Source organism: Peromyscus maniculatus, chromosome 2 (assembly GCF_049852395.1).
Source record: "Peromyscus maniculatus bairdii isolate BWxNUB_F1_BW_parent chromosome 2, HU_Pman_BW_mat_3.1, whole genome shotgun sequence".
Lineage (NCBI taxonomy): Eukaryota > Metazoa > Chordata > Mammalia > Rodentia > Cricetidae > Peromyscus > Peromyscus maniculatus.
The window spans coordinates 21,894,778-21,922,754 of record NC_134853.1 but is presented as its reverse complement, the minus strand read 5'-3'; the positions used below and the strand labels follow the sequence as shown (position 1 = coordinate 21,922,754).

The window sequence follows — 27,977 nt, the reverse complement described above, 5'->3', positions numbered from 1 at the left end:
GGAGGAGAAGGAGGAGGAGGAGGAGGAGGAGAAGGAAGAAGAAGAAGAAGAAGAAGAAGAAGAAGAAGAAGAAGAAGAAGAAGAAGAAGAAGAAGAAGAAGACGTTGAAACTGAACAGATGTTTAGGGCAAAAAGACCTCAAAGAAGCAAGAAGTTTCTTCATTGTCGAGAAACCAAAAATGGCCTTGGGCCTATTGGCAGCCTTGTTCTTTCCAAAGGCCAGAGATGACAAAACTGTTTGGGGGTTCTGAACTTGACCTTATTCCTAAATGACTTTAACTTTGCCTTTTCAGGAAGATGTTAGAATATCTATAAGGGTCCATTAAAGAAAACTCATGGTTAAGAGAACAGAATCTGTGGTCTGGGTGGAGACCTAATGTTCTAGTTGGTCAGGGTCAATCACCTGAACAATTGACCATCTTAAACCACACTAAAAGCATAGGTGGAATATTTTTTCCTAGAGAGGCATGATGGTGCAGCACACATTCATTCTCAGGACTCAGAAGGCAGAGGCAAGTAGATCTTGATGAGTTTAAGGCCAGCTGTATCTACATAGCAATGTAGAGGACTATCAAGGCTATATAGCAAGACCTTGTGTCAAAAAACAAAACAAAATAAAACAAAATTTCCCATTAATTCATATACTATTCATTCTCTTCCCAGAATTCTCCTTACCCAGTGCAATCCGTACATGCTATGTTGAAGTTCAATTGGGTCTGCCTACCTTGCTGTGGCCAGATCAGACAGGAACACCTTTTCCTTTTTACTTTTTTTCTGTCTCTTTCTTTTGTATTTTGTACGGTGGCTGAATGTAGCAGGATCCTTGCTGTTGTACCCTTTGGGGGCAGGGGCCAAGTAGGCACAGAGTCAAACCACACAGACTCTGGGAGAATGTCTAAACAACAAGCTCAGTTTATTCAGGAAGCGGCAAGCCTTATATACCCTCCACCCCCCCTTGGGGGAGGTCTGATGAATATGCATCAGCTGGTGTGACATGCTGCCTCTCATTGGTCCAAGTCATCTCCAGATCATGTTTCAGCTGCTGTTACTAAGACCCTTAAGCAGACCCAGGCTGGCTCTCAGAAAGTATCTTTTTTACTTGTTTGTGTCTTCTGGCCCTAAAGCCCGTTAGGGATGAGTCATCCCACAGCTAAATCTAAGTGTAACTTTTCTGATGCTTTAGGCTTCCTTACTTTTTCTAGAAATGCCCCCTTTTCACCATGTGGAAGTTTGTTCACCATGTCTGACCTCCTTGTCTTCTTAAACAACATGAGTGTATTTTCCCTTTACTCCTTCATTTTCCTCCTCTGTGAGGTTGTTGAGTTGTATGTGTGTGTGAACTTGGAATTTTCCCTTATAACTTGAATAAACTGTCTTTGAAATTTCACTTGAATTCATTTTTAAATTATTTTATTAATAAGATTCAGAACCCCAAGAATAGAATCCAATAACCACAGCATCACAACTATGAGCTATCAATGCTTATGCAGAGGAATAATAGGGAATATGAGTTGGAGTTCTCCTCATAAGGGAGGCATTCAGAGCAGTTTACAGCTTCTCACCAGCTTCTTGTAGTCTGAGCCCCTATAAGAAAGGTGATGTCAGAGAGTCAGGGTCCAATATGGCAGAATGAAGAGAAGAGCTGTGGAGAATCGCCTCTCATTCAAAAGTCCTTTCACCACTTACACATTGTACCTTAGTGCTGCAATGTCCCTGGTACTGCTTTCCTCCTGTCCTGAGTGAACACAAAAGTGTCATCTCAGCCTAGTCCCTGAGTCATACAGTCTTTTTGAATCTATTCTTCATGATCACAGAGAGAACAATGAAGGAACAGTCCTTATTACAGGTCTTTTGATCTTCTAAAAATTGGTCCATAATGTAAATTGCTGTTTCCCATGAACCCTTGCTTTCCACTTTCTATGGTGACCTTTAACACGGGCAGTGAGGCCAATACTCTACATCCTCCCCAGGGCCCATCTCCTTTACTTCCTTTAGGCCTTTTTGGATGCCTTTGTTGATCCTTGACTGAAAGCTTCCTGAAGGACACACATACTTCCTGGGAGCTTGGGATGTCTCAAAGGGTTCCAAGAGATTCCTGGGGATCCTCAGCAACATGTCATCACCACAGATGGTAAAACTGTTTCACAAATGCCTTGGCCCTCCTACTGCCCCTGCCCCTTCTTTTTTAGTCCAAAGACTGATAACCCCCTGGTGATTTGAATAGGAAATATTCTCTACATTCTAGGATATTTGAATGCATGGTTCCCAGTTGGTGGTACTGTTTGGAGAGGTTTAGACACTGCAGCCTTTCCAGAGAAAGTATGTCACAGGAGGTGAGCTTTGATCTTAAAAAGCCTTGTGACACTTCCAGTTTATTCTCTCTGTTTAATGTTCTCCACAAGGATGTGAGCTCTTAGCTCCCAGATCTGTCTTCATGCCTCTTAGGTTTGATGGGCTCATATGTCTCTGGAACAGTATGCCCAAATAAATCCTCTTTTCTATAAATTAATTTCCTTACAGTATGTTGTCACATTGACAGAATAGTAATTAATACACCCTCTATCCTTCCTAACTTACAGTCAGGCCTTCTGCTTCTTGTGCATGTAGATGGCAAGGGCACCAATTACCAGTAGCAGTTTGGGTCCAAGGAGGACAGCTACAAGGATTTCAGCAGTATCTGATGTCTTCAGTTCTGGAAATCAAGTGGTAGAAGGAACCATTAGAGAGCACACAAGGAGTTTATCCTCAGGGATCATTACGTGGTCCATTTGTGGATTCTCAAGCCCATCCATCAAAGCTCTCAGGAGTTTGAATCTGTGCCCTATCTCAGCCTCAATACTTCAAAGTAGAAGATATGGTAAAGGGATTTCAAATTTCCCATTGGCTCTGCCCCACGTCACCAAGTTTCCTTCTAGAGAGACTGGGTAAGAATTTCTACTCAGGGACACATAGCACTTGGTTTTACGAACAAAAGTTGCCACAAAGAAGCTGAACCTTCAAACTCATCTTTTTGTCATGATTACTAACTTTTTGACTTTCAGAGAACTGGAGAATTTGGCATGTTTCAGGTCCAGAGCCAAATTGTCTTGGACCATATTCAGCCCTCTTAATAGCCTTTCTCTGTACTTGACATAACAGCTTTGTGATCATTAGGTAAATAATTCAGAATGTACAAGCAGAAGATTAGTTTTCCTTTGGAATATATTAACTTAGCAGACCACTAGCTTCCACCAACCCAGATGCTAATCATGTCATCAGATAGCATCTGAAGCCTTGACCAGGGTTCTCTGCTGTGTTGTAACCCATCTCTTCCATGTTTCCACCAATGTACTGCAAAAGTGTCTTGACTTAGAAATTTCTTTGTTCTGTTACTACAAAAAAACAAGTTCTTCCACAGTGAACTTTGATGTAATCTAAATCTGTGTTCATGGGCATTGGCCACTCATATTCTGATCTAGAATGAACTATTGGGGTTTAAGGATTATTATTTCCTTTTCAATGGGGAATCTGATCTGTAGGTACGTCACAAGGTTAGTGGAATTCAGAGAAGTTCCTCACTGCAGGTATTTAGAATGATCCCTGGGACATTGTCCTTGGACAAGACAGGTTCAGTCTCTCAATTATCCAGGAATAGCTAGGCACAGGACATTCACATAAAGATTATCCACTGAAAGAAAGAGTTTACAGAGTGCCTAGTTTAGATAAAAGAATCCTAGAAAAATCCAGATTCTTGGGGTAAGAGAGCATGCTGAAATTGTAAACAGCCTTGCTGAAAACTATTTGCTGAAAATGTGCAGATGAAGGACAAAAATTCTATAGCTTAATCTATGAGAATAAATGTCATCTTTTGGTGCCTCAGCTATTATGTAGCCCATGTCCACCCCAGATGCCTTCTAAATTTTTTTTGATGTTCATGGAGTAACATTTAATTTACTTAATCAAGATTAAAATTTAGTTTTAAGAACAGAAACAGATCAGTTAGGTTATGCATTGGTTGTAGTATTTACCTAACATGTAAGGTTAGGTTGAGTCCCTAAGTTCAGTCCCTAGAAAAACAATAACAACAAAGAAACAGTTTGGTAGCCCATGCCTATAATCTTAACACTTGGAAAATACAAACAAGAGGATCATAAGTGTGAGTTTTTGCTAGCCTAAGTTTCCTGAGACACTGTCTATAATAGTTAGTTTTAAATGTCCACTTCACATAACCTAGAATTCTAGGAAGAACATTTCAGCTAAGGAGTTGTATAGATATGGTTGAGCTGTTGGTGGGTGTGTGAAGCATTGTCTTGGCTGTTAATTGAGATGGTAAGCACCAGTCTGAGTGTGGGTGGCACCATTTCATTAGACATAGGACTGCACACTATGTAAGAATAGTAAAGAAAGCTAGGTGAGCACACAGCATATAGTAAGGTTGCATTTGTTTCTCTCTGCTTTTGACTGTAGGTGTGATGTTTGAGTTCCTAAATTGACTTCCCTTGTGTATCCTGGAATGGCAATTTAAACAACACATTTCTTTGCCTGAGTTTGAAATGAAAGTATAACATTGCCTAAAAACACAAACAAACAGCAACAAAGACAAAACAAACAAGAATCAAAATGATCTTGATAGTGCCTTAGGAAGAAGCAAACACCCAACTTGATGCAGCACAGTACAGATATAAATTCTATTGTCTCTTCCCTCCTCTTCAGCCTGAAGGAATTCTCAGTGGCCACCCCGTGCTCCAGCTCTCTGAGGAGTTGCTGTTGTTGCTCCTGCCCTATGATCCCATGTCTTCCTGTGTTATACAGGCTCTTTCACATCTGTGTTAATATCCTAGAAAGTCCTGCCTTCCCACTTTCATGATAGAATTCTTTGGTGGGATTCTGACATGAAAAAGTAGTCTGGGAAATACACTCAAAGAAGGGAATTTGGAATTTAAACTGAACTGTCCAGCACTGAAGATCCCAGCACTAATGGTCATTGTTCCCAGGGCTTGTGGTAGCGGTGGAATTGTTTAAAGTAGCAGACAATAATTATCCATAGAAAGGTAATTCTTCTTCATCCAGCATTGAAGTGAATTGTCTCCCAACTCCAGGAAACCAACAAGGCCAAACTAAACCAGGAGCAAAGAGAATGAAGCAAATACTATCCTTAGAGTATCAACAAAAGCCTAAGTAAACTTCCCATCAAGAGAATAGAATCTCAACTTGGGCCCTAGGCGGCCAAATTAAACATAAGTCATGGAATAATTGTTCCTTTAATAAGATGCTGCCCTTTTGGTTCCCAGCATTTCTTCTCCCAGTACAGTTCTTCCCAGGTGAGCCACAGTGAAGTTCACCTTTCTGGGGCGTGATTAAGAAGGGACAACTTTTTTTCTTTATCCATATCTTTCAGGGCTTGCCAGAACCCAAGCTTGATTTCTCTGGTACCATGTATGGGCTGCAGTACTATTTCCTACTGCTCCCTCCCTACCTGTTGTTCACCATGTGTCTGGACTCTGTGCTGGCTAGAACAGCATGGCAGATTTGTTTATTTGTTTCTGATTTTTTGTTTTCCCTTTCTTTGCTACATTATCAACCTCTGGGAATCTGATGAGATTTAGAGCCTGCCTGCTGAAGGGATTTTTTATTTTCAAACTCTAGTTAAATTCTTTTTGAGCTTCCCATCCTTTGAACCCACTCTTAAATGAATGGCACTAAGAATCCCAAGACAGGACCCTAATTTCCTCTATATCATTTGGTGACCCATGAGCCATTTCCACATGTTCTTGTAAGAATATTAATGGGAGAAGAGTAGAAAATCAATGAAATGGAAACTGAAAAAATAGATATGATCACTGAAAGAAGTTTTTTTTGGAAGAGGAAAGTATTGGAAATCTTCCAAAAAGACTGATGAAATGAAAGAGCTATGGCAAGTTTTCCACATCAGTACCTAGAGAAGAACATCACTATATAATCACACATACATATACATATACACTTAGACTTAAAAAGGACAATGTGGCCGGGCTGTGGTGGCGCACACCTTTAATCCCAGCACTTGGGAGGCAGAGGCAGGCGGATCTCTGTGAGTTCGAGGCCAGCCTGGGCTACCAAGTGAGTTCCAGGAAAGGCGCAAAGCTATACAGAGAAACCCTGTCTCGAAAAAACCAAAAAAAAAAAAAAAAAAAAAAAATGGACAATGTGATCGTCTAAGAAATTCTATAGAAGAAGTTTGAATACTCACATAAAATGGACAAAAAGTTCTAAAATTGTTTGTTAATGGGTAAACTGTGGAAGGTGATACATTTTTAAGAACCTAATTTTATGGCACACAAAAAAGTTTATAAAGTAATTTTGAAAATACAGTCCATTTGAAATATTGTTGGGAATTATAGTTAATTTCATTGAATGTGATTATGGTATTGGATTTGAATAAAAATATCCTTATTTTTCTGAGAACCCACTGTGGACTGCATTTGCAAGTAGATGAGCACACATGACAGAGCCATCAGAGGGTATAATTATGCAGCATCTACCTAAGTCATACTCTAAGGAAGCTGGTATATTCTAAACTTTACTGTTTTAATGGTGATGTAACAGATAATTCGGCGACCCACTATTTATTCAACAGATGAAGTTCACAAAAAAGGCTGTATGACAAGGAACCTGAGTTTGTAAAAAGTCATGGGAGTTGAGGGCCACAGCTGGTGTTTCATGAGAGGAAAATAAAACAAATTCATACAAAGGGGTCTTTATCTCCCCCTAAGTACCAGCATAGTAACAAGTCAAGGAGAAATACTTTACTAGCAAAATTTGCCTTATACACTCTTGATGACCTTGCTCCCAGGGACCTTAGTATATTAATTAGACCAGATCACAAGGTCTCAGGGCAAGAACTCAACATCCCTATTGCTTCCCCACCCCTAGAGTCCTTGTCTATAAAACTGATGACTCATTAGATGACCAATGAAGGGCAAGAGATGACAGCCAAATTCAAAGCTGCTTGTACTAAGTATGGAGTCAGGGTCTGGATACATAGATATTTGTCTATTACAACAAATCAGGATGAAATGAGGTCCCTGTTATGACCACTCACAGTCAGATGGGCTCCTGATCCCAACTACAGCATCTACCTGTAAAACTAGAGGTGCTCAGGAGGCCCATTGGGATTACACTCAGGAAGTAGCATAGAACCTTGAGTGAGAACTCGGATATTCATGGAAAAGTGTAAAATGGAATAGAGACAGGGAAGATACTTAAAAGGAAGAAGATGAACATGAGGAAATAACAAACGTTAGGGAAAAAGGCAAGAGACAGGATTCTAGGGTAGGATGATGCCTTCCTGTCTCCCTTATTTAATAGCTCTGAACATCAATACATCAATGAAGAGATGTATAAGACCCCTCAGAAGTTGGCATTGAAAGCTGATTTCAACATTCTACTGTTTGTAGATATTAGGATTCTCATACAATAAGCAAAATGCTACCTTTGACATTCAAAAAAAAAAAAGAGGACCAATTTACCAACAGCCAAGAAGCTGGGGTGGAGATTCACCAGACATGGTGCCAATACCTTGTTCCATCTGCTGTGCACTGATCAACACAGTGTGGGTTTTTAGGGCTGCTGGCTGTCTATCATGCTCAACTTGACAGGTGAGTAACATGTCCTCCTCGTGGGCAGATACATTCAGCAAGAGCCAGCTGGTCCAGCTGTAGGTTCCATCCTTGTTGACTGTGAACATAGAAGGCTCTTCTATCCGGGATACTTTTCCATTCTCTAACCAGGTCAAGCGAAGGCTCGAAGGGTAGAACTTATGCACCTGGCAGGTGACACCTATCAGATTCCATACCATTGATGGCTGCTGGCTGATCTCTACAGTGGGTGAAACTGAAACAGCAGAAGCAGAAGCTCAGACTTCAGAGCCTAAGCACAGAAAGACCCCAGAGGAGAGGCTGAAGTATGGAAGAACCAGCCCTATTCCAATATTGACATGGGGAGAGGATGATTATTTGTGCCAGAGTAGAACCCCTAAATACAGCTCCTAACACATAGATGCACAAGGTGAGTGTTGTAATAAATGAAATCAATAAGCACAACTCCCATGTGCAATAGGAAAGCAATAACAACAGTAAAATGAAAATATCAGGAATGAGGGGCATGGTTCATAATCAGTACAGCTGTAATTTTTTCTGTTTAGATAAATAGTTTTCTTTATATGCTGACCATAGTCTATGACTCCCCTAAACCCCCATATGGTATGCATGAATGCTTGCTGGGAACTATGGACCAAACCATTCTGAACAGCTATGAGCTTGAGATGGGATTCAGTGTCATTTACCTCGGATGGAGTCAGACAAGTTGGCGGTCCCACGGAGAGGGCCTCCTTGCAAGGTGACATGGGCCACCTCACAGATGATCTGAGAGTGGACATCCTGAGGGCTCAGCACCACCTGGGCTGTGCTGGAGAGATTGTAGGAGACACTTTCTCCTTTGGGGTCTACAGCAGTTCCGAATCGAGGGAGCTCATTTCCATCTTTGAACCACTTAAGTGTGATGTTCCGAGGAAAGAAACCATGAGACTTGCATGTGAAGCTCACTGTTTGCCCAGGACCAACTCTGACTGCAGGGCCCGAGACCACAGGAGGAGAGGGTTTAGCTACAAAGAGGCATGTAGACAATGATGTGATTGTGATGCCACCACTGTTGACATAACATTGTGAGGACCCTTCTTAGATACTATCTTATTGTTTACTGTGGTGCTTGGGATCAAGACTAGAGCTTCAGCCACACTAAGCTCTACTCTAAGGTCATAGCTGTGTTCCAGACACAGACCTTATTAACTGTTTATCCTCCTTGTTTTAGTATTTGCTTTTTCTTTTCTTTTCTTTCCTTCTTTTGTTTGGGGGGGGCAAGGTTTGTCCTGGTCCTTCTGTGGTATCCCTTGTGTTTTTGCCTCTACAGTTTAGCAAAGATTCCTGGAAGTAAAGGAGGAAGAGCAAGTCTAGGAAGAATTCTTAGCCTTGGCAAAGGAAGGCCATTATCAATGTATTTTGTATTTTCTATCATCTGCTCCTGCTGGCTTCCTCTGGAAACCTAGCAAATCTATGGAAAACATTTGTAGATTTACATCTATAGTAACCCAGGAAATAAATGACATCACAGAGGTGCTTTCCATATTTGTTTGCTTTCTTTCCTTAACTACATGTTATTAGGTCTCATCTGTGCCAAGTCTGAATTTAACATTGAGAGCTCACTAGTCTGCATCTGTAAATGGGCTTCAGTTGGACTTGATTTGAGGTTGAAAACAGTGCTTACCCTCTGCAGAAGAAGCTAAAGGTGGTTCATTTCCTAACTGTTAATCATAAGAAATACAGGTGTGAGCCTGTTGAGCAGACAGCAACATTCCCTGGTTGAAAGCACATGTATGGGTGGAGTAGTGAGAGGGAGGCAGCATGTTGTGTAGATGTCGTGTGCTGAAGTTATCACATGTAACAGGCTGCATATGTGACTCCTTCTCAAATGTGCATCAAATCAGTAATGTAAATCATGAGTGTTATTTGAAGTCAAGGTATCCAAATACGAGTATAGCTGATATCCCCACAGGTTTGATGGACCAATCACTATTTATCAGGAGTTTCTGGCCATCTTGATAGTTCCCAGATTCCAGTGACCAAATCTTTGGTGGGATTAATATCAGAGTGCACATGGGTGGACAAGTTACACAGAACAAATGACAAAGTTCATCTCACCCCAACATGTGATTAATTTGAATTTTGATCTTTATCTAATGAGCATCAGTGTCCTCTTCCATAAGAACTAAAAAAAAAATGTCACCATAGAAAGATGAAAATGAAGGTAGAAACCCATGCTTAAGTGTTTGCTTATAATTCTATATATCACTGCAGTTGTTACTATATGTGAGATCATATATTTATTCTTTGCTGCAGCAAAATCCATAAAGACTCAAGATAGCATGTCTCTAGATTGTTCTTGCCCCTCCCATGAAATACCTACTTTTAAGGAGCAGAAGCCTTTATACCAGTGGTTCTCAACCTTCCCAATGCTGCAACCCTCAGGGATGAGGAGGACAAAGTGGTACTTACCAAGCACATTCAGCACTGTGCTTCCCCCAGACCAAATCTCCCTGTCAAAGTCTGTTTTGTCAATCTTCACACAGTAGTAGGTTCCAGAGTCAGCAGGTGTGACATTACTGATGCGGATGGAAAAGTCCAGGTTGTTTCTCTTTGTAGTATCTGCAACATTTGTGACTCTAGGGAATCGCTCTCCTGTGAAACTATAGATTAGGTGCCGACTCTGCCCTGTACCCCTGAACCACTGAATGGGTCCCACAGGGAGCAGGGAGGTCACAGTGCAGTTCAGAGTGGCTGAGTCTCCAGAAGAGACAGAAACTGATTTCTCAGGCTGAATCACCCTCAGCTTCCGTGTAACTCCTCCTGCAGAAAACATCATTTAGTGCTCATCCTGATGAGAACCCAGAGGCTTCTCTAGTTTGTGATCAAATATTGTTATGTACTAGAGCTCAGCGTGACATGATCACAGTTCTCCTCAACTGGGCCTTTGAACAAAAGAATGTAAACAAAAAGGAAACTGAATCACAGACACTGAGGACTTGGCAGGATTCTGACTGAAGCCCCAATTCTACTTGGAATTCTCATGCTTCATCCAGTATCTGTTTGGTTTTCATTTTCTGTGCACATGGCGTGAGCACTTCTTTTAAAATAGCATGGGATTACATGATTCTTTTAGACCAGAGAGATGTAAACCTAAGTGCTAGGTATTGTTAGTGAGATGTACATTTGAGTACAAGATTCTAGGTCAGACCCCCAGCTCACAATGGGGTTGCTTTATCATCTGGTGTGATAATGACATAGATATTTCCTAATATGCAATAAGATGCACCTTAATTAGAGAAATAAACCCTTTGTTTAAGTTACTAGTTTTTAAAATGTTTTATAATCACATTAATTACCTAATTAATTTTATGTGTATGGGTATTTTGCTTCCATGTGTGTCTGTGCACCCAAATGCATGCCTATTGGTCAAAGAATCCAGAAGAGGATGTCATAGCCCTTTAAACTGAAGTTATATATAGTTGTAAGTTACCATGTGGGTGCTCAGAATTGGACCTGGGCCCCATGAAAGAGTAACACGTGGTCTTAACCCCTGAACCATTTCTCCAACCACAACATTATATTAACTTTAATGATGATGTAACAGATTCCTATAAAGTTAATGGTTTGACACAAAAGAAACATTTTTTTTATGCTTTGGAGGTCAGAAGTTCTAATTTGCTGTAAAAGGGCAACAATCACAGGGTCATAGCACTCCACGCTCCAGGAGGCCCCGTTGTTTCCTTGCACCTGGCTGTGCTCTCCCTTGTCACCTGTCTTACTATCACATACCGAAACTTATGGGATGCTATGAAAGCAGTGCTAGGAGGAAAATTCATAGCACTAAAGGCCACATAAAGAAGTTGGAGAAGCCGGGCGGTGGTGGCGCACGCCTTTAATCCCAGCACTCGGGAGGCTGAGGCAGGCGGATCTCTGTGAGTTCGAGGCCAGCCTGGGCTACCAAGTGAGTCCCAGGAAAGGCGCAACGCTACACAGAGAAACCCTGTCTCGAAAAACCAAAAAAAAAAAAAAAAAAAAAAAGAAGTTGGAGAAATCCCACAGTACTGATTTAACAACATACCTGAAAGCCCTAGAACAAGAAGAAGCAAAGTCACCCAGGAGGAATAGACACCAGAAAATAATCCAATTGAGAGGTAAATTCAATAAAATAGAAACAATAGAACAATAGAACAATACAAAGAATCAATGAAACAAAGAGTTGGTGCTTTGAGAAAATCAACAAGATAGACTAGCCCTTATCCAAACTAAACAAAAAAGCAGAGAGAAAGCATCCAAATTAACAAAATCAGAAATGAAAAGGGAGACATAACAACTAACATTGAGGAAATCCAGAGAACCATGAGGTCATACTTCAAAAACCTGTACTGAACAAAACTGGAAAATCTAAAAGAAATAGATAATTTTCTGGATAGGTACCACATACCTAAGTTAAATCAAGACCAGATAAACTATTTAAATAGTCCAATAACCCCCAAGGAAATAGAACAGTCATTAAAAATCTCCCAACCAAGAAAAGCCCAGAACCAGATGGTTTCAGCACAGAATTATACCAGATCTTCAAAAAAGAGATAATACCAATACTCTCTAAATTGTCCCACACAAAAGAAACAGAATGAACATTACCAAACTCCTTCTATGAGGCTACAATTATCCTAATTCCCAAGCCAAACAAAGATGCAACAAAGAAAGAGAACGACAGACCAATTTCCCTCATGAACATCAATGCAAAAATACTCCATAAAATATTGGCAAATAGACACCAAGAACACATCAAAACAATTATCCACCATGATCAAGTAGACTTCATCCCAGGGATGCAAGGGTGGTTCAACATACAAAAGTCTGTCAATGTAATACACCATATAAACAAATTGAAAGAAAAAAGCCACATGATCATCACACTAGATGCAGAAAAGGCATTTGACAAAATCCACACCCCTTCATGATAAAGGTCTTGGAGCGATCAAAAATACAGGGAACATACCTAAACATAATAAAGGCAATTTACAGCAAGCCAATTGCCAACATCGAATTAAATGGAGAGAAACTCAAAGTGATTTCACTAAATCAGGAACAAGACAAGGCTGTCCACTCTCCCCATACTTATTCAATATAGTACTTGAAGTTCTAGCCAGAGCATAAGACAAGATAAGGAGGTCAAGGGGATACAAATTGGAAAAGAAGTCAAGCTTTGCTATTTGCAGATGACATGATAGTATACATAAGTGACCCCAAAAATTTGATCAAAGAACTCATACAGCTTATAAACACCTTCAGCGATGTAGCAGGATACAAGATTAACTAAAAAAAAATCAGTAGCCCTCCTATACATAAATGACAAATGAGCTGATAAAAATATCAGAGATGCATCACCCTTTACAATAGCCACAAATGATATAAAATACCTTGGGGTAACTCTAAGCAAGTGAAAGACCTGTATGGCAAGAACTTTAAGTCCCTGAAGAAATAAATTGAAGAAATGTCAGAAAATGTAAAGATCTCCCATGCTCATGGATAGGTAGGATTAACATAGTAAAAATAGCAATCTTACCAAAAGCAATCTACAGATTCAATGCAATCCTCATCAAAATCCCAAGACAATTCTTCACAGACCAGTAAAGAACAATACTCAATTTCATATGGAAAAATAAAAAACCCAGAATAGCCAAAAGAATCCTGTACAATAAAACAACCTCTGGAGGCATCACAATTCCTGACTTCAAGCTCTACTATAGAGCTACAGTAATAAATACAGCTTTGTACCAGCATAAAACCAACATGTAGACAAACAAAATTGAATTAAAGACCCTGACATTAATCCGCACACCTATGATCGTATGATTTTCAACAAAGAAGCCAAAACTGTACAGTGGAAAAATGAAAGCATCTTCAACAAATGGTGCTGGCATAACTGGATGTTGACATGAAGAAGAATGCAAATAGATCCATATCTGTCACCCTGCACAAAACTAAGTCCAAGTGGATCAAAGACATCAACATAGATCCAGTTACTCTGAACCTGATAGAAGAGAAAGTAGGAAGTAGTCTTGAATGCATTGGCATAGGAGATCACTTCCTAAATATAACACCAGTAGCACAGACACTGAGAGAAACAATAAATGGGACCTCTTGAAACTGAGAAGCTTTTGTAGGGCAAAGGACATGGTCAATAAGACAAAATGAGAGCCTACAAAATGGGAAAAGATCCTCACCAACCCCACATCTGATAGAGGGTTGATATCCAGAATACATAAAGAAATCAAGAAAATAGACATCAACAAATTAGATACCCAACAGTCCAATTAAAAAAATGGGCTATGGAGCTAAACAGAGAATTCTCAACAGAAGAATCTCAAATGGCTGAAAGACATTTAAGGAATTGCTCAACATCCTAAATCATCAGCGAAATGCAAATCAAAATGACTCTGAGATACCATCTTATACCTGTTAGAATGTCTAAGATCAAAAACACTGAAGATAACTTATGTTGGAGAGGATGTGGAGCAAGTGGAACACTCCTCCACTGTTGGTGGGAATGCAAGCTTGTACAGCCACTTTGGAAATCAATGTGGCACTTTCTTAGAAAATTGGGAATCAATCTCCCCCAAGATCCAGCTATAGCACTCTTGGGCATATACCCAAGGAATGCTCAATCATACCACAAAAACTATGCTCAACTATGTTCATAGCAGCATTATTTGTAATAGCCAGAACCTGGAAACAACCTAGATGCCCCTCAACTGAAGAATGGATAAAAAAAAAAATATGTGGTACATATACACAATGGAGTACTACTCAGCAGAGAAAAACAATGACATCATGCAGTTTGCAGGCAAATGGATGGAACTAGAAAAAAAATCATCCTGAGTGAGGTAACCCACACTCAGAAAGACAAACATGGTATCCACTCATAAGTAGATACTAGATATAAAGCAAAGGATAACCAGACTGCAACTCACAACTCCAGGGAGGCTACCTAGTAAAGAGGACCCTGAGAAAGACACAGGGATTACCCTACAACAGAGAAGTGGATGAGATCTACATGAGCAAACTGGCCCCAGGGGAATACGAAGAAGCAGAGTGCTGGAGAGGTCCGCAGAAATCCACAAAGATACCTCCACTGTAGACTACCAGCAATGGTCAAGAGAGTGCATGATCTGACCTGCTTTCGTGATCAGATGGCTGAACACCCTGGCTGTCATGATAGAACTCTCATCCAGTGTCTCATGGAAGCGATGCAGAGTACCACAGCCAAACCCCAAGTGGAGCTTCAGAAGCTCAATCAGTGAGAGAAAGGAGGGATTGTATGAGCGAGGGATATTGAGATATTGAGACCATGACTGGAAAAAGCACAGGGACAAATAGCCAAACTAGTGGAAACACATGAACTTTGAACCAATGGTTGAGGAGCCCCCATGGAACTGCACCAGGCCCTCCGGATAAGTGAGACAGTTGATTAGCTTGAACTGTTTGGGAGGCCCCCAGCAGTGGAGCTGGGACCTGTCCTTGGTGCATGGGCTGGCTTTTTGGAATCTGGGGACACTTTGCTGGGACACTTTGCTCAGCCTTGGTGTAGGGAGGAGGAGACTTGACCTGCCTTGGCTGAGTCTACCAGGCTCTGCTGACTCCCCAGGGGAGACCATGCCTTGGAGGAGGTGGGAATGGGGGGTGGATTGGGGAGAAGGCTGGGAAGTGGGAGGAGAGAGGATGGGGGAATCTGTGACTGATATGTGAAATCAAGTTAAATATAAAATAAAAATATTTTAAAAAGATTAAAATGACCTAATTAGCTTTTATAATAACTTCATAATTGGAAAAATGTAGCAACTCTGAAATTTTTCATGGATTTATTTAATATAGTATTTTAAAACATAATTGTAACTTCAAATTTTATTGAGCAATAGGACCTATAATGTTGATACAGAAATAAAACAGTAAGTATAGAAACAGTACACATGGCTTGCTTCCCCAGTAGGCTTGCTTAAATAGTACACATCTGTAGGAGCTGTTCCTCTACAACATTTCTTATTAGCATAGATGCTCTAAAATAAGGAACAGAAACTAAAATGAAATGTTTTTGATACTTACAAAGTAATTTATTAATTTTTTCTATAAATTTAAAATGGTAAATTTGAGGAGATGTGAAAGTCAATGTCATATGCCCAAGACCTACTTCATCCCTCACAAAGAACTAAAGCAGTAGCCAGCTGCACTTTGAGGTAACCAATGATGGGAAAGGGAAGGAAGCCAGGAAAGGATTAGAACCTGCTCTTCTGGGATGAGAGCACAGAAAACTAAACCTAGTATCCTGATACCTGTGGAATCTGCTTTGCAGAGTGGACACGAGAATCTCAGCTAACCCTGTTTGCATGAATGTGAGTGATCATAGCGGAATCATCCAGGCTTTAGCTGATTTTGAGAGACCAGCTGCAGTCTGTACAGCAGCATTGCCTGGGAGAAACTTCATCCTTCTCTGTCCCATTCTCCCAGCCCAGAATGCAGTAGCTATATACTAAGTAAGGAAAGTGTTTCTGACTTCACACAGGTAGGGTTGTGGAAGATTATCAATCCTTGTCTGTGAGTCCACAGGAATCCCAGCACACTAGCACAGGGGTTCCAGCCTCACCATTCAACTTACCCAGCAGAACAACAGTGACAGCAACACTCAAGCCTGTCATGTGCCACATGATGCTGGAGAAAAGAGTTTCAGCAAAGAGGAGAACAGAGCATGGTACATAAGAGTAAGGGTCAAGGGCTAGAGAGATGGCTCAGAGGTTAAGAGTACTGACTGCTCTTCCAGAGGTCATGAGTTCAATTCCCAGCAACCACATGTTGGCTCACAACCATCTGTAATGAGATCTGGTGCCCTCTTCTGGCCTGCTGTCATATATGCTGTATACATAATAAAAAATAAAATCCTTTAAAAAATAAGTAAAAATAAAAATAAAATAAAAAAGAGTAAGGGTCAAGGATGTTGGATCTCTTTTGTCAACATACTCTAGTTCATAGTCAGTTTTCACAAATTCTCCCCTATGTATGATCTGCTCAGTGTGACATCTTCCCATGTCACTGAAACCCATTTTAAATTGGTAATTTATGTAGAAATAGAAACCTAGTTTCCCATGTAAATGAGCTTTCCAAAGAAAAGCTGTTTGCATGTAAGAAGGAAACTGAGGTGCCTAGAAGCAGATTACTATAGATCCTGCCCTTACTTCACCAGGCTGAAATTTGGGGAATGAATCAAACTCTCTGGGAGGAGTGACTGCTGATCGATGACCTCAGTCACAGTCAGACAGCCTGAGTTCATGCCACAGTTCTACAAGTTGTCATTAGGGTTGTTTGTGCTTCTGTTTCTTTTTCTGTGTCTGTGGCAATATGATAAGAACATTAACCTGACATGTAAGTCCTATATGAGGTAGTACTGTGGAGTACTTTCTTCAGTATCTAAGACATGGTGAGTGCTCACAACATTGAATAGTAATTTCTCAGTAGATTTGCTGAGTCATGGATCATTCACTGACACTGGATGATCTGCACAGTGTCTTGGAGCTGGGCACAGATTGTGGATCTGCATCTAGCTCCAGATACAGATATGAATCTGGAGATCATTATAGTTTGCTAGATTAGCTTCCTATTGATTTGAACAATATCTGGGATTAGCAATTCAAAGGAGTAAATATTTCCTCTGCCTCCATGTTTCCAAGTTCAGGGTTCAGAGGGCTGACTAGCTCCATTACTGCAGTCTCAGGTGAGGGGCAGAGCCTGCTCATCATTACAATGGAATGAGGACATGTGTAATGGAACAATGTTGCTCATCTCCACCTTACCTTCTAAACATTCTAACATCTCTCTCACAGTAATGCCTTTATCTGGGGATGATGGCTTTAACACATACATTTTAGCAGCTATTTCAGGCTCAAAGTATAACATTTCTGCAAGACAGCTATCCAGTACTGAAGCCAATCCTAAGAGAAATCAAGCAGGAATAGCAGAAGCTGCACTATATACCACAGTTTAGTCCTGTGGCTTTGGAGCCTGTAGGAAGACAGACATCATGGTAGGGATGACTGCAGTAAAGCAAAGCAGGCCTGAACCATGACTAAAGGAACAGAGCAGGGACTCAGTCTCCTTCATTGAACTAGCCCCCTGCAATGTTAGCCTGTCTCTCCGTGTTGTCTTTGTTCAGATACATCATAAGTGAGCAAGTCATATTTATACATTTAGAAATGTGTGTATGTGCATGTATGAGTGTCTATGTGTGTTTGTGTTTGAAAGAAAGAGACTGAAGCAGAAAGAGAGCAAAAGAAAGATAGAGGTAGACTGAGAAAGATAGAGATATGTGTGTATGTGTAAGAAAAAAAGACAGAGAACTTGAAAGAAACAGAGGCCATAAATTTGGGGAAGAGAGAGCAGGGAAGTGATGTAATTATATATTAATTTTACAATATTTAAAAAATGAAAAGCTTCAGGAAGTGCAAAAATCATCAGAAGGACTCTTACTGTAGTCTGAGGTGCAGTTAGGTGTAATGGGGACATTGTAAAAGGTAGACGTCTGTGAGGTTAGATGACATGACACCTGAGCCAAAGTTGGAGCCTGAGGACTACAAACATAGACCTCATGCCAGGGAGTTTTCTCCATGGCCAAGGAAGGAACTGAGGACAAACAACCTTTGGGGAATAACGAGGAGGGTCCACTCAGAGTGGCAACAATCCTGCTTGCCATAAGTAGAAGTGTAGCAGGAACCTCACCTGGCCAACTTCTCAGCTGACCTTGTTTCCTCAGACTAAAAGCCTCTGAGTCCTCATATCCGAATGGCTCTCAGCTGAACTGTGCTGCTTAATACCTAAAAGCTTAACCAGCCAAATGCTTAACCAGTCAAATGCTTCTAGTTTCTGGTCTTCATGCCTTATATACCTTTCTGGTTTTTGCCATCACTCCATGGGATTAAAGGCTCACTTATTGGGATTAAAGTCGTGTGTCACCATGCCTGGCTGTTTCCAATGTGGCCTTGAACTCACAGAAATCCAGAGGGATTTCTACCTCTAGAATGCTAAAATTAAAGGTGTGAGTGCCACCATTTTCTAGCCTTTGTATCGAGTGACTGTTCTGTCTCTGACCCCAGATAATTTTATTAGGGTGCACAATATTTTGGGGAACACAATACCACCACATAGAAAGAAAACAAAGCTCCCTGGAGAAGATCAAGAAGATCAGGTGTGGGGCGTTTACCCACCACCCCCACAGTTCCCCAGAGTTTTCTTGAGTGTGAACAGCAGGAAATATTAGATAGAAGGATTTCTTTCAGAGAATCTTGCGGAGATAAACAGATAGAAAATAAAGGATAGCCTCGAGAGGGCCTGGAACCTATTCCAACGGCCCCCAACTGTCTCTGCCCCAGGGTTTTTATAGAGATGCCAAGGGGTGGAGCAAAAGACCTCCTCCCCCAGCACAGCCCAGTGCAGGCCATCTCAGACACCTGCACTAGAGCCCGTGGTCCTAATCATCCTCTATGCGGACCTGCTGGGTAAAGCCACGAGGAACCTCAGAACGGGCTCCCACAGGTCCCCCTTTCTTAATATATAAAAAATAACTATTAATGGCTTTCAGCAATCTCCATAGCTGTTAACCTCCCAATATGGGAGTAGAGGATGATAAAGATAGCATTTCTCTTTTGAATTAGGTCCAAGGTGACTACAGCAGTCTTAGCTGCCTCAAGCCCTTTCTAAACCAAAAACTCTTGAGGCGACTACAAACTTAAAGAATCCCTTAGCTTCATCATTACTATTAACAAGTTAACATAAATATTGCTATACATAGTCACAATTCTCTCAATCTTACAACTCAAAGCAAACTCTTAACAGAACCATTTGAATTAGCATATATGGTGCTATATATAGTTAACAATTTTCTCCGTCTTACAACTTTAACTCAATTATTTGAATTTTCTTGTTAACAGAACATAGGAAAAACTTCTGATGTATTCACATCAAACTTAAACATTTTCTTAACTCCACAAAACCAGGGTACATTAATATCAATAGGTTTCTGCGAACATAATTCAATCTCATAATTCCTCCCTTTCTTTATAATTTTTTAAACAAAATCTCAAACCTAGTTAGAGGAACCCAAACTTATACAATTCCTACAAACCCATATTGAAAAGCAATATTTTCAATCCAACCATTAACACTTTGACAAATTTTAGCAAAACATCCAAAAGGAGTTTCTTAATAAAACTCTTTACACACTTTAAAAGTAGTCTCTTAGTATACCCTATTTGCATTTCTTACTAACAAATCATGACATTAATCCACTCAAAGAAAAATTTTTAAGTTAAATAGACTAAGGAATATTAACTCTCCCTTTTATAATTTTTAAGGCAAAATCTCAAGCCTAGTTATAAAACCCAAATTTCTGTTTAAACAGTTCCTATTTGTAACACAAAACCAGTTCCATAAGTAATTCCATTTTTACATAAACAGTTCCACAAAACAATTCATGAATCACCAGTTAATAAAGCATATATTCATACACAAAACTGCACCTTGATTCTAGGTAGAAAATAATTTCTTCATTTAAACAGTTCCATTTTTTAACCCAATTCCAGCAAACAGTTCCTAGGTCATTACTATGAATAAACTCAAAATTGTCCCATTGCAATGAAATCTCTATTGTTTATTTCATTTCTTAAGTCTTAAAATTCAAATGATAAATTCTGGTACTAGCCTTCCAAATATGAGAAATCCATAACCAAAATCTTTTTGTAATTTTATCTCATTTGAAGTTCAAAACGTTCAAACAAGAAATAAATTCTGGTATCGGTCTTTTACTTCCAAACATGAAGAGACATTTTTCAACCAAAACTTTTTGCAGTTAACAATTTTTGTTCAAACAAGCATCTCTGCAACTTTTATTCTCAAGCCAGAGACCTTTTTAGGTACAGTAGTATTCTAAACCACACCGTTTTTGATGTTAGCTAAGGTTTTTCTGTGTTGGGTCGATTTTCCACAGATCTCAGCTGCTGATGCCTTGTGCTGGTTCTGGCATCTGCCATTCTTAGCTTCTTAGCGGCTTCTGGAACTTTTGAAAACCCCTCAGACTGCCTGCTTTGCCGTCTGCTAGGACACTAACTTCTGTATCTCAGGTTTTTTCACTATATACATTAAGCATAGATTCACACTTAACATTTACAGTTTTTTACAAACTCACATATAACATATTTTGCCTTTCAAAGCATTTAGACTCACATTCAAAATTTACACATTTTTACAAACTCACATACAACGTATTAACATCTACTTATTTATACTCCTTAAGAAAACTATAGAACTGCTTTAGCAAATATATTTCTTACTACCTATATACTTAGATTCATTCCATCTTATTCTTATTTAAAGTTACATTTACAACTAGCATCTTTACTTCTTACAAGCTTATTACTACATGTCTTAAGACTACCTTAGATATTTCTTGCAAGCTTATATTCTTAAAGGGACTCTATAGATCTATTTTACAAACTTATATAGGGCTACCATTAGCATATATTTAACTTAGCAAACACCTAAAGATTTCTTAACACAGAGATCTAACAAGAGAATTTTTACAAACTCACATATCTTATTTTCATCTTTTATTTCTTACTCTTAATTATTATCACCGTCTCTATTAGAAAGATTCTCTTAACTAGACAGGAAGTATGTACATCATTCCTAAAGTTTAGAGTTTATAGTCAGCTTTGTTATAAAACACGGGGATTTAGTGAGTGTTGTCATTATAGAGTTGTGATATGCCATTCCATAACTGGCAGAGATGCACTGTCAGCAGTAGACGGTTTTTAGCTAGAGGCTGTCCCTTCACCCAAATTCATAATAGCTCCCCTAAGTGCTTCAATTCAGACAAACAGTTTCTATTACAGTAGTATTCTTGGTTTGCTTTACTGAAAAACTTCACTTCATGCTGAGAGTGAAATTACCATATTTAGCTGCAGTAAAGCTCTTCGCCAAATACTGCAAAGCTATTAGGTGATATAAAGTATTTTTTCTAAAGGAGCCAGTAAAGCCAAAAGCAGCACAGCTCTGAACTCTATTTCCTCACTGTTTGTATTAACCAGTGACAAAACCTCAGAAACACAAATCGAGCCACTTTCATTCTGGTTCCTTCATAGGAACCTCATTGAAGCTGACCTTTCTTAGTTCCACACTCCTTACCAGACGCTCCAGTAACCACTGATCTTCATTCTCCTCTTGTGAAAAAACACAAACATGTCCTTGACCCCATATTAAATCAGGATCGGGACCCTTCCATAATCCCGAGCAGGAATCTTTCCATTTCACTTGAGCAAAAGTCACTTGGATGCCACTATGCCAAAATTTATCTGCGGCAGACTGTTCATAGACAGCCATATTAAAAAAGTTCAGAACAAAAAGAGCATGATTTAATGCATTATGTGGCAATTGAGGGTAAATTTCTTCCTTTGTATTTTAAATTGTATTTTAAGACTGCTATGAGCCCTTTCCACAATACCTTGTCCCTGAGGATTATAAGGAATACCTGTTTTATGTACGATTTCCCATTTGGGTACAAAATTGTTGAAATGCCTTACACTACTATATCCAGAACCATTATCAGTTTTAATAATTTTTGGTATACCCATATACGAAAAACACTTCTAAAGCAGTGCAAAATTACACATTTTGTAGCTTCCCCAGGTTTTGCACTAGCCATTAAAAATCCTGAATAAGAGTCAATGGTCACATGTACATATCTTAATTTGCCAAATTCTGCAATATGCGTAACATTCTTTTGCCATAGATAATTGGGAAGAAGACCTCGAGGGTTTACCCCTAAGTGAGGGATAGGAAAATGTTTGGACATACCCCACATCATTTAACTATTTGATGAGCTGCTTCTTTGATAAGATTGAATTGCTTTCTTAAGCTTTTGTTATTTTAATGAAGAGCATATGACTGTTGAGCCATTTTCACTTAGGATAACGCTACTATCTTTGTTAACTTATCAGCCATTGCATTACCCTCAGCTAAAGGACCAAGAAGATTGGAGTGAGCTCTAGTATGGCCCACAAAGCATGGCAACTTTCTTTTGTGAATAGCATCTTGAATTTATTGAAATATTTTGATTTGGTTGTTGTTAGTTCCAATATTTTCACCAAAACTGTTACTATTCAAAGTAGTCAAGAACATAGATGTTCTTTCATGAAACATATCCTTCATTAGCTTACTCTGAGAAAAAGCATTTTCAGGATTTAGTATTTTCACTTCATTAGTTTTAACTCCTGATATTAAGCAGCTGTGGTATTTAGCATTGATTTCTTATAAGGAACTTTCAGGTGAAGCAACTCTTTTGTAAGACAGCTAGGTAATTAAGTTTGTTTCCCATCTATAAAGCAGTCATTTCTTTTTGAATGCCTGTTTCCTTGTCTCCATATTAGATTTGCAAAGGAATTACTCATTGCAGGCAGTTTGTTCAAAAGGTAAAGAAATTTTAATTTCACATAAATTTTTTCATATTTAAGACAACATTCAGTGTATAAACTGCTTTCCCTTGTTTTAAGGATTTTAAAGTGGCTTGTTTGCTCTTATAGGTAGCTTTTTGTCATCCAACTACCGTAAAAATTTGCACAACTATTAGGGTAAATAAGGCATTTTACCAATGGACCTCCAAACCACGAAGCACCTAGTTACCTGTCCTTTCAATTTTTCATTGGAACTGACACTTAAACTCTTAGATGATTTTCATCCTTATTCTTTTAAAAGCTGTATTTTAAGTTTACCATGAACGTATTTCCAAGCTGACAACAGTGTTTCAGGGCAATTCCGCCATCTTTAGTGGAAAAACTACCTTTCCCAGAATGCGTTTCCCTTATATCAGTCCATAATATCAGTCCCTTATATCATTTTCCTTATATCATCTATTTCCCATAGTTCTTTTCGGGTCTGAGAGTCAACTGGTTTTCTTTTACTAGACATGCTTACAAATTCTTGCCCGAGAGGTTTGAACAAAGTCTCTTGCCTTTGCAATGGGAGATCTGAACAAGCATTTTACATTTTCAGCTATGGGACATTGGGGGATTCCTATTCTCTCCTCAGCTGGCTTCAACCGATGTCTCTCCTTCATTTGACACTGGCCCCCAAATCAGAACCACACCTGCCTTGTTAGCCGGCATTGCGGCTGGCATTTCTGATCCCAACTTTCCTTGGGGCTTGTGTTTGTTTTAGCCAGTCAGTGAAAAACAAGATCATGTACAACAACTTTTCCATAGCTCTTTCAGAGAGATTTTCTCCCACTGATCTTATTCTCATTTTGCTTGTTCCTCCCCCCCCCCCCCAGATGCAGAGCTTCAGCTATCTGCGGCTCTGTACCTCTGCTAGCTGCCTTTGGAGGTAGAGGGGCTTTTTTTTCTCCCCCTGAATCTGCCTCAAAGTCTAGCAGCTTTGTCAGGTCATGCATTTTCTCGGGAGGAATTTGTCCCCTCTGTTTCTTCAGAGTCTTTCTCCCTGATAGTATCCAGTTTGGTCTCAGTTTATCCCCTCTACCCCAGAAACAGTTTCCGATACTACAGTGGCAGCTTTCCCTGCTACTGAAGGTAGGAGTTTTTTGTCCATTTCTGTTTTCGGGGTCTGTGTGGTTTGCGTACAGACTGAAAATCTAACAAGGGGGGGTTTCACCATTTCCAAACTCCCATTAGGACAGGTGTTTTACCTCATCAGGCCTTCACCTGATCCAGTCCCCCAGAGGGTTGTGTTTGCTTGTCTGGGTGCTCAGGACAGAGCTTATGCCAGAGGCAATTATCCCTCAGGGCTATACCCCCTCATCTCACAGCAAGTCAGTTGAAACAAAGCTTTTCTCAAAGAGGTGCTTTCTCTGACAGAAAAGAAAGCTTTACTCCTAGATAGTTCTGTTCTGCCCTGGCTGGGCTCTTTCTCCAGACAGCGTTCTGACTCACAGCACAACTGCTTCAGACACAGTTCAGCTTTACTGTTTTCTCTGAAAGGTCCTTTTTCTAATAGGGAAGCTTTTCTCAGATTTCTTTTTGCAGCTGTGGACTTATCAACATGGGACTTGTAGGGACGTGGACAACTGTGCCATTCCCACTGGCTTTAGCTTTGTTTGTTCATTAGCAATCTTCCCCTGGGTCCTGCACATGCCTGCCTCAGTTCTGTGCTCCAGGAAGTTTACAACTGCAGGAACCCTAGTATCCCTGAAATGCACTCCAACTCAGAGACCCTGGCCATTCACCCCTGGGTTTTTGGTCACAAGCAAGGATAGAATGCTAACAGTTTGCATTGCTTCAGGGGATCTTTGCATTAGGATGATTAGGAGCACCTTTTCATTCGGAATGCTCACTCCAACTAAACCCTTGATGCCTCAGCTCAGCTGTTACTGAAAAGCTTGGCTTTTTTGCCTTTCTCAGGTCAAGTTTCTGGCCCTTTTGGGCTCTCTGTAGCTCTTCACCCACACTCTCCCAAGTGTTTCCCTCAGGGTACTCTGACCCACTGTCTTTTACTAGCTTGAAGAGACAGAGCTTAGAAGAGGTTTTTAGGAACTCGTCCCTGCCTCCTACATTGCAGGGAGGATTTTTAAAGCTTGAAAGAGAACTTAGAGGTTTTGCTGTCTTAAGAGGTTTGTTGTTTTCCCCTAGAGCTAATACTAATATCTTCAGGTGATTCTAATTTTTGTCCTTCTGAGAGAGAAAGTTAAAGGCTTTAGTTTTTAAGCTGAAGAGCTTTTGAGAAAGATTAAAACTTTTTAGAGAGATTTTCCCCCCCAAATTTTCCAAGAAAAGCTTTTTAGTATAAAAGATTTTCCCCCCCAGGAGAAAGACCAACTTTTCCCAAAACTTCCCAACTTTAAACTTTGACTTCTTACACCCCCCATTTTTGCCTCAGGGAGAAATTACTTTCTCCTGCCACTTGGACTTAGCATTTCAGCTGTCAATGGAAAAAAGCTTCCATAGGAAACTTTTTCTTCCCCAAAAGCTTAGAGAAGAGCTGTTTTTTTTACTACCCATAAAGTCCAAAGAAAAAATGTTTCCCCCAGTTTGCATTCATAGCCCCCAAAGTAAGAAATTGAAGAGTTTTTCTGTCTAGTTGCCTTACTTAAATTTTTTTCTACACAATCTTACACTTCTAAGTTTTTCCTACACTATATTACTACCCTATACCTTATACTTATTTTTCACAGATAGAAATTGAGAAAGGGATAGAAGATAGAAAATTTTGACAGAAGAGAATTGCGCTGCAGCATTGGACATCCTTGCAGTCCACTTTCCTTTTCTCTCAAGGATAAAACCCTTGCCTCTCAATAATATATCTATATATAAATATATTTTTTCCTTAACACCGGCATGCCTTTCCACTGGCAGGGCTGACTCAGCACTTTCTCCAAATCTCTGTAATAAAATTATTATTTTTCTTTATCTTTAGTCCCTATTTCTTTGTCTTTAGTCCCTGTTCATTTGTCTTTAGTCTCCCCTTTTTTTTTTGTCTGCCCTTTTTTTCTTTAGTCACTTCTTTCCTTTTTCTTTAGTCCCTGTTCATGGCGCCATTCTGTGAGGTGTTTACCACCACCCCCACAGTTCCCCAGAGTTTTCTTGAGTATGAGCAGCAGGAAATATTAGATAGAAGGATTTATTGTGGAGAATCTTGCGGAGATAAACAGATAGAAAATAAAGGATAGCCTCGAGAGGGCCTGGAACCTTTTCCAATGGGCCCTGACTGTCTCTGGCCCAGGGTTTTTATAGAGACGCCAAGGGGTGGAGCAAAAGACCTTCTCCCCCAGCACAGCCAAGTGAAGACCATCTCAGACACCTGCACTCAGGCCCGTGGTCCTGATCATCCTCTATGCGGACCTGCTGGGTAAAGCCACGAGGAACCTGAGAATGGGCTCCCACAATCAGGGAAGTGTTATACATGAGTTGCTTTTGTGCTACATGTCAAAGCCATAACCCAAGTACCTCATAATGTGATTGTATTTGGAAAGGGGTCTTTAAAGAGCTTTGGTCAATGGAGAACATTCAGTTGGGAATTAAGCCAACCTGACTAGTTTCATTTCAAGAAATGGAGATGATCCACAGAGACATGCTGAGGTAGTGCCATGTATGAACACAGAAGGAGAATGTACAATTTACAACAGGAAAGGCATACTGGAAGAAAATAGCTCAGTGGACACCTCAACCCTGGGCTTCCAGCCTCCAGAACAGTGAGGAAATGAGTGTCTATGGTTTGGGCCACCAGACTGTGGTACCCTGTCATGGCAACCCTAGCAATAGAACATAGGAAGCTGGAAGAAAAAGTAGTAGTACAGCTTCTCAAAGAAGCAGCACTCAGTGGGAAGACTGAGGTCAGATGAGGAAGGAACTGGAGGACACAGGACAGATGAGGAAACTGACTGGGCAGAAATGGTGGCTGAGCTTTGGCAGAGACACTTCACCTCTAGCCACATCACTGGCCTGCATGTGTCAGCCTCAGTGTCTCAGGAAGTGAGCAGAGAGTGCAGTGCTGGGAGCCAAGCAGTCCCATCAGCTGCTTTGGAACTAGCATTGATAGCATCAGCGTTACATTGATTTAAGTGCGATTCTGCTGAAAATAATTTTGTTTTACAAAATATTACAAATTACTGTTTTTGAAGCATTATCTGATAGGATGCTGCTAGCCACCTATTGTAACTGATGGACTCTCAGAGCATAGCATAGGACTCTTGTTTCTAGGCCCTCAGACAGTGTTCTGACCTCTCCTGTGGCAGTTCTTCTGCTTACCTCGAGTCCTCGAGTTCCATTGGCAGGGGCAGACAGAAGCAGAGAGGTGACCATGTTGTGGAATATGCTCACCTGTGAGTCCCAGCAGTAGGGCCAGTAACAGGACACTGTGAGGAGTGTGTGGCCAGGTGTCAAGGTCAAGCATGTTGAGAGCTAAGGAGTTTGCTCAGCCCAGTGTCTGTGCTGGTGAGATCCCAGGTTCTGATCTGCAGAGAAAAGGGGTACTGTGCCTTATTCTGAATAAAGGATGTGTCTGTTATGTTGAAACAGGAACCATACTGTAAGTTCTTTTGAAATAGAGGGACAGTGTTGCAGGCAGCTGTGGGGGTGGAGTTATTTATCATACATTTTTAGAGGGACTCAGATATGCCTAGGAAAAGTAATGCTTTCTCCTTCTCGGGACCCTACACTGGATCCACTTGGTCTCAGAACATCTTGTCTTAATATATCACCACCTGGGATCCAGGACAAAAATGTTTTTCCAAATACCTACTTCTAAGACCCTTCCTGTTGATTTGAGGCCCATTCTCTCCAGTCTTACTTGAGAATTCTCACTTAAGCATGTATGATGCTTGTGAGAGCAGCT

The 27,977-nt window shown here is 40.3% G+C and overlaps 2 protein-coding genes across 2 annotated transcripts in view; one reads left to right on the top strand and one right to left on the bottom strand.

Annotated features, from left to right (window-relative positions):
• LOC143266765 (uncharacterized) overlaps positions 1-27,977 on the top strand; it is a 401,183-nt gene that overhangs the window by 89,514 nt on the left and 283,692 nt on the right. The window lies entirely within an intron of this gene.
• On the bottom strand, positions 635-27,631 carry LOC102909802 (signal-regulatory protein beta-1-like). Its single transcript, XM_076563843.1, has 6 exons — positions 27,464-27,631; positions 10,068-10,418; positions 8,303-8,620; positions 7,537-7,851; positions 2,578-2,692; positions 635-1,584 (listed from the first exon to the last, which is right to left on the bottom strand). Exons 1-5 carry the CDS (start codon positions 27,534-27,536, stop codon positions 2,580-2,582), a joined length of 1,170 nt encoding a protein of 389 aa, XP_076419958.1. The 5' UTR covers positions 27,537-27,631; the 3' UTR covers positions 635-1,584; positions 2,578-2,579.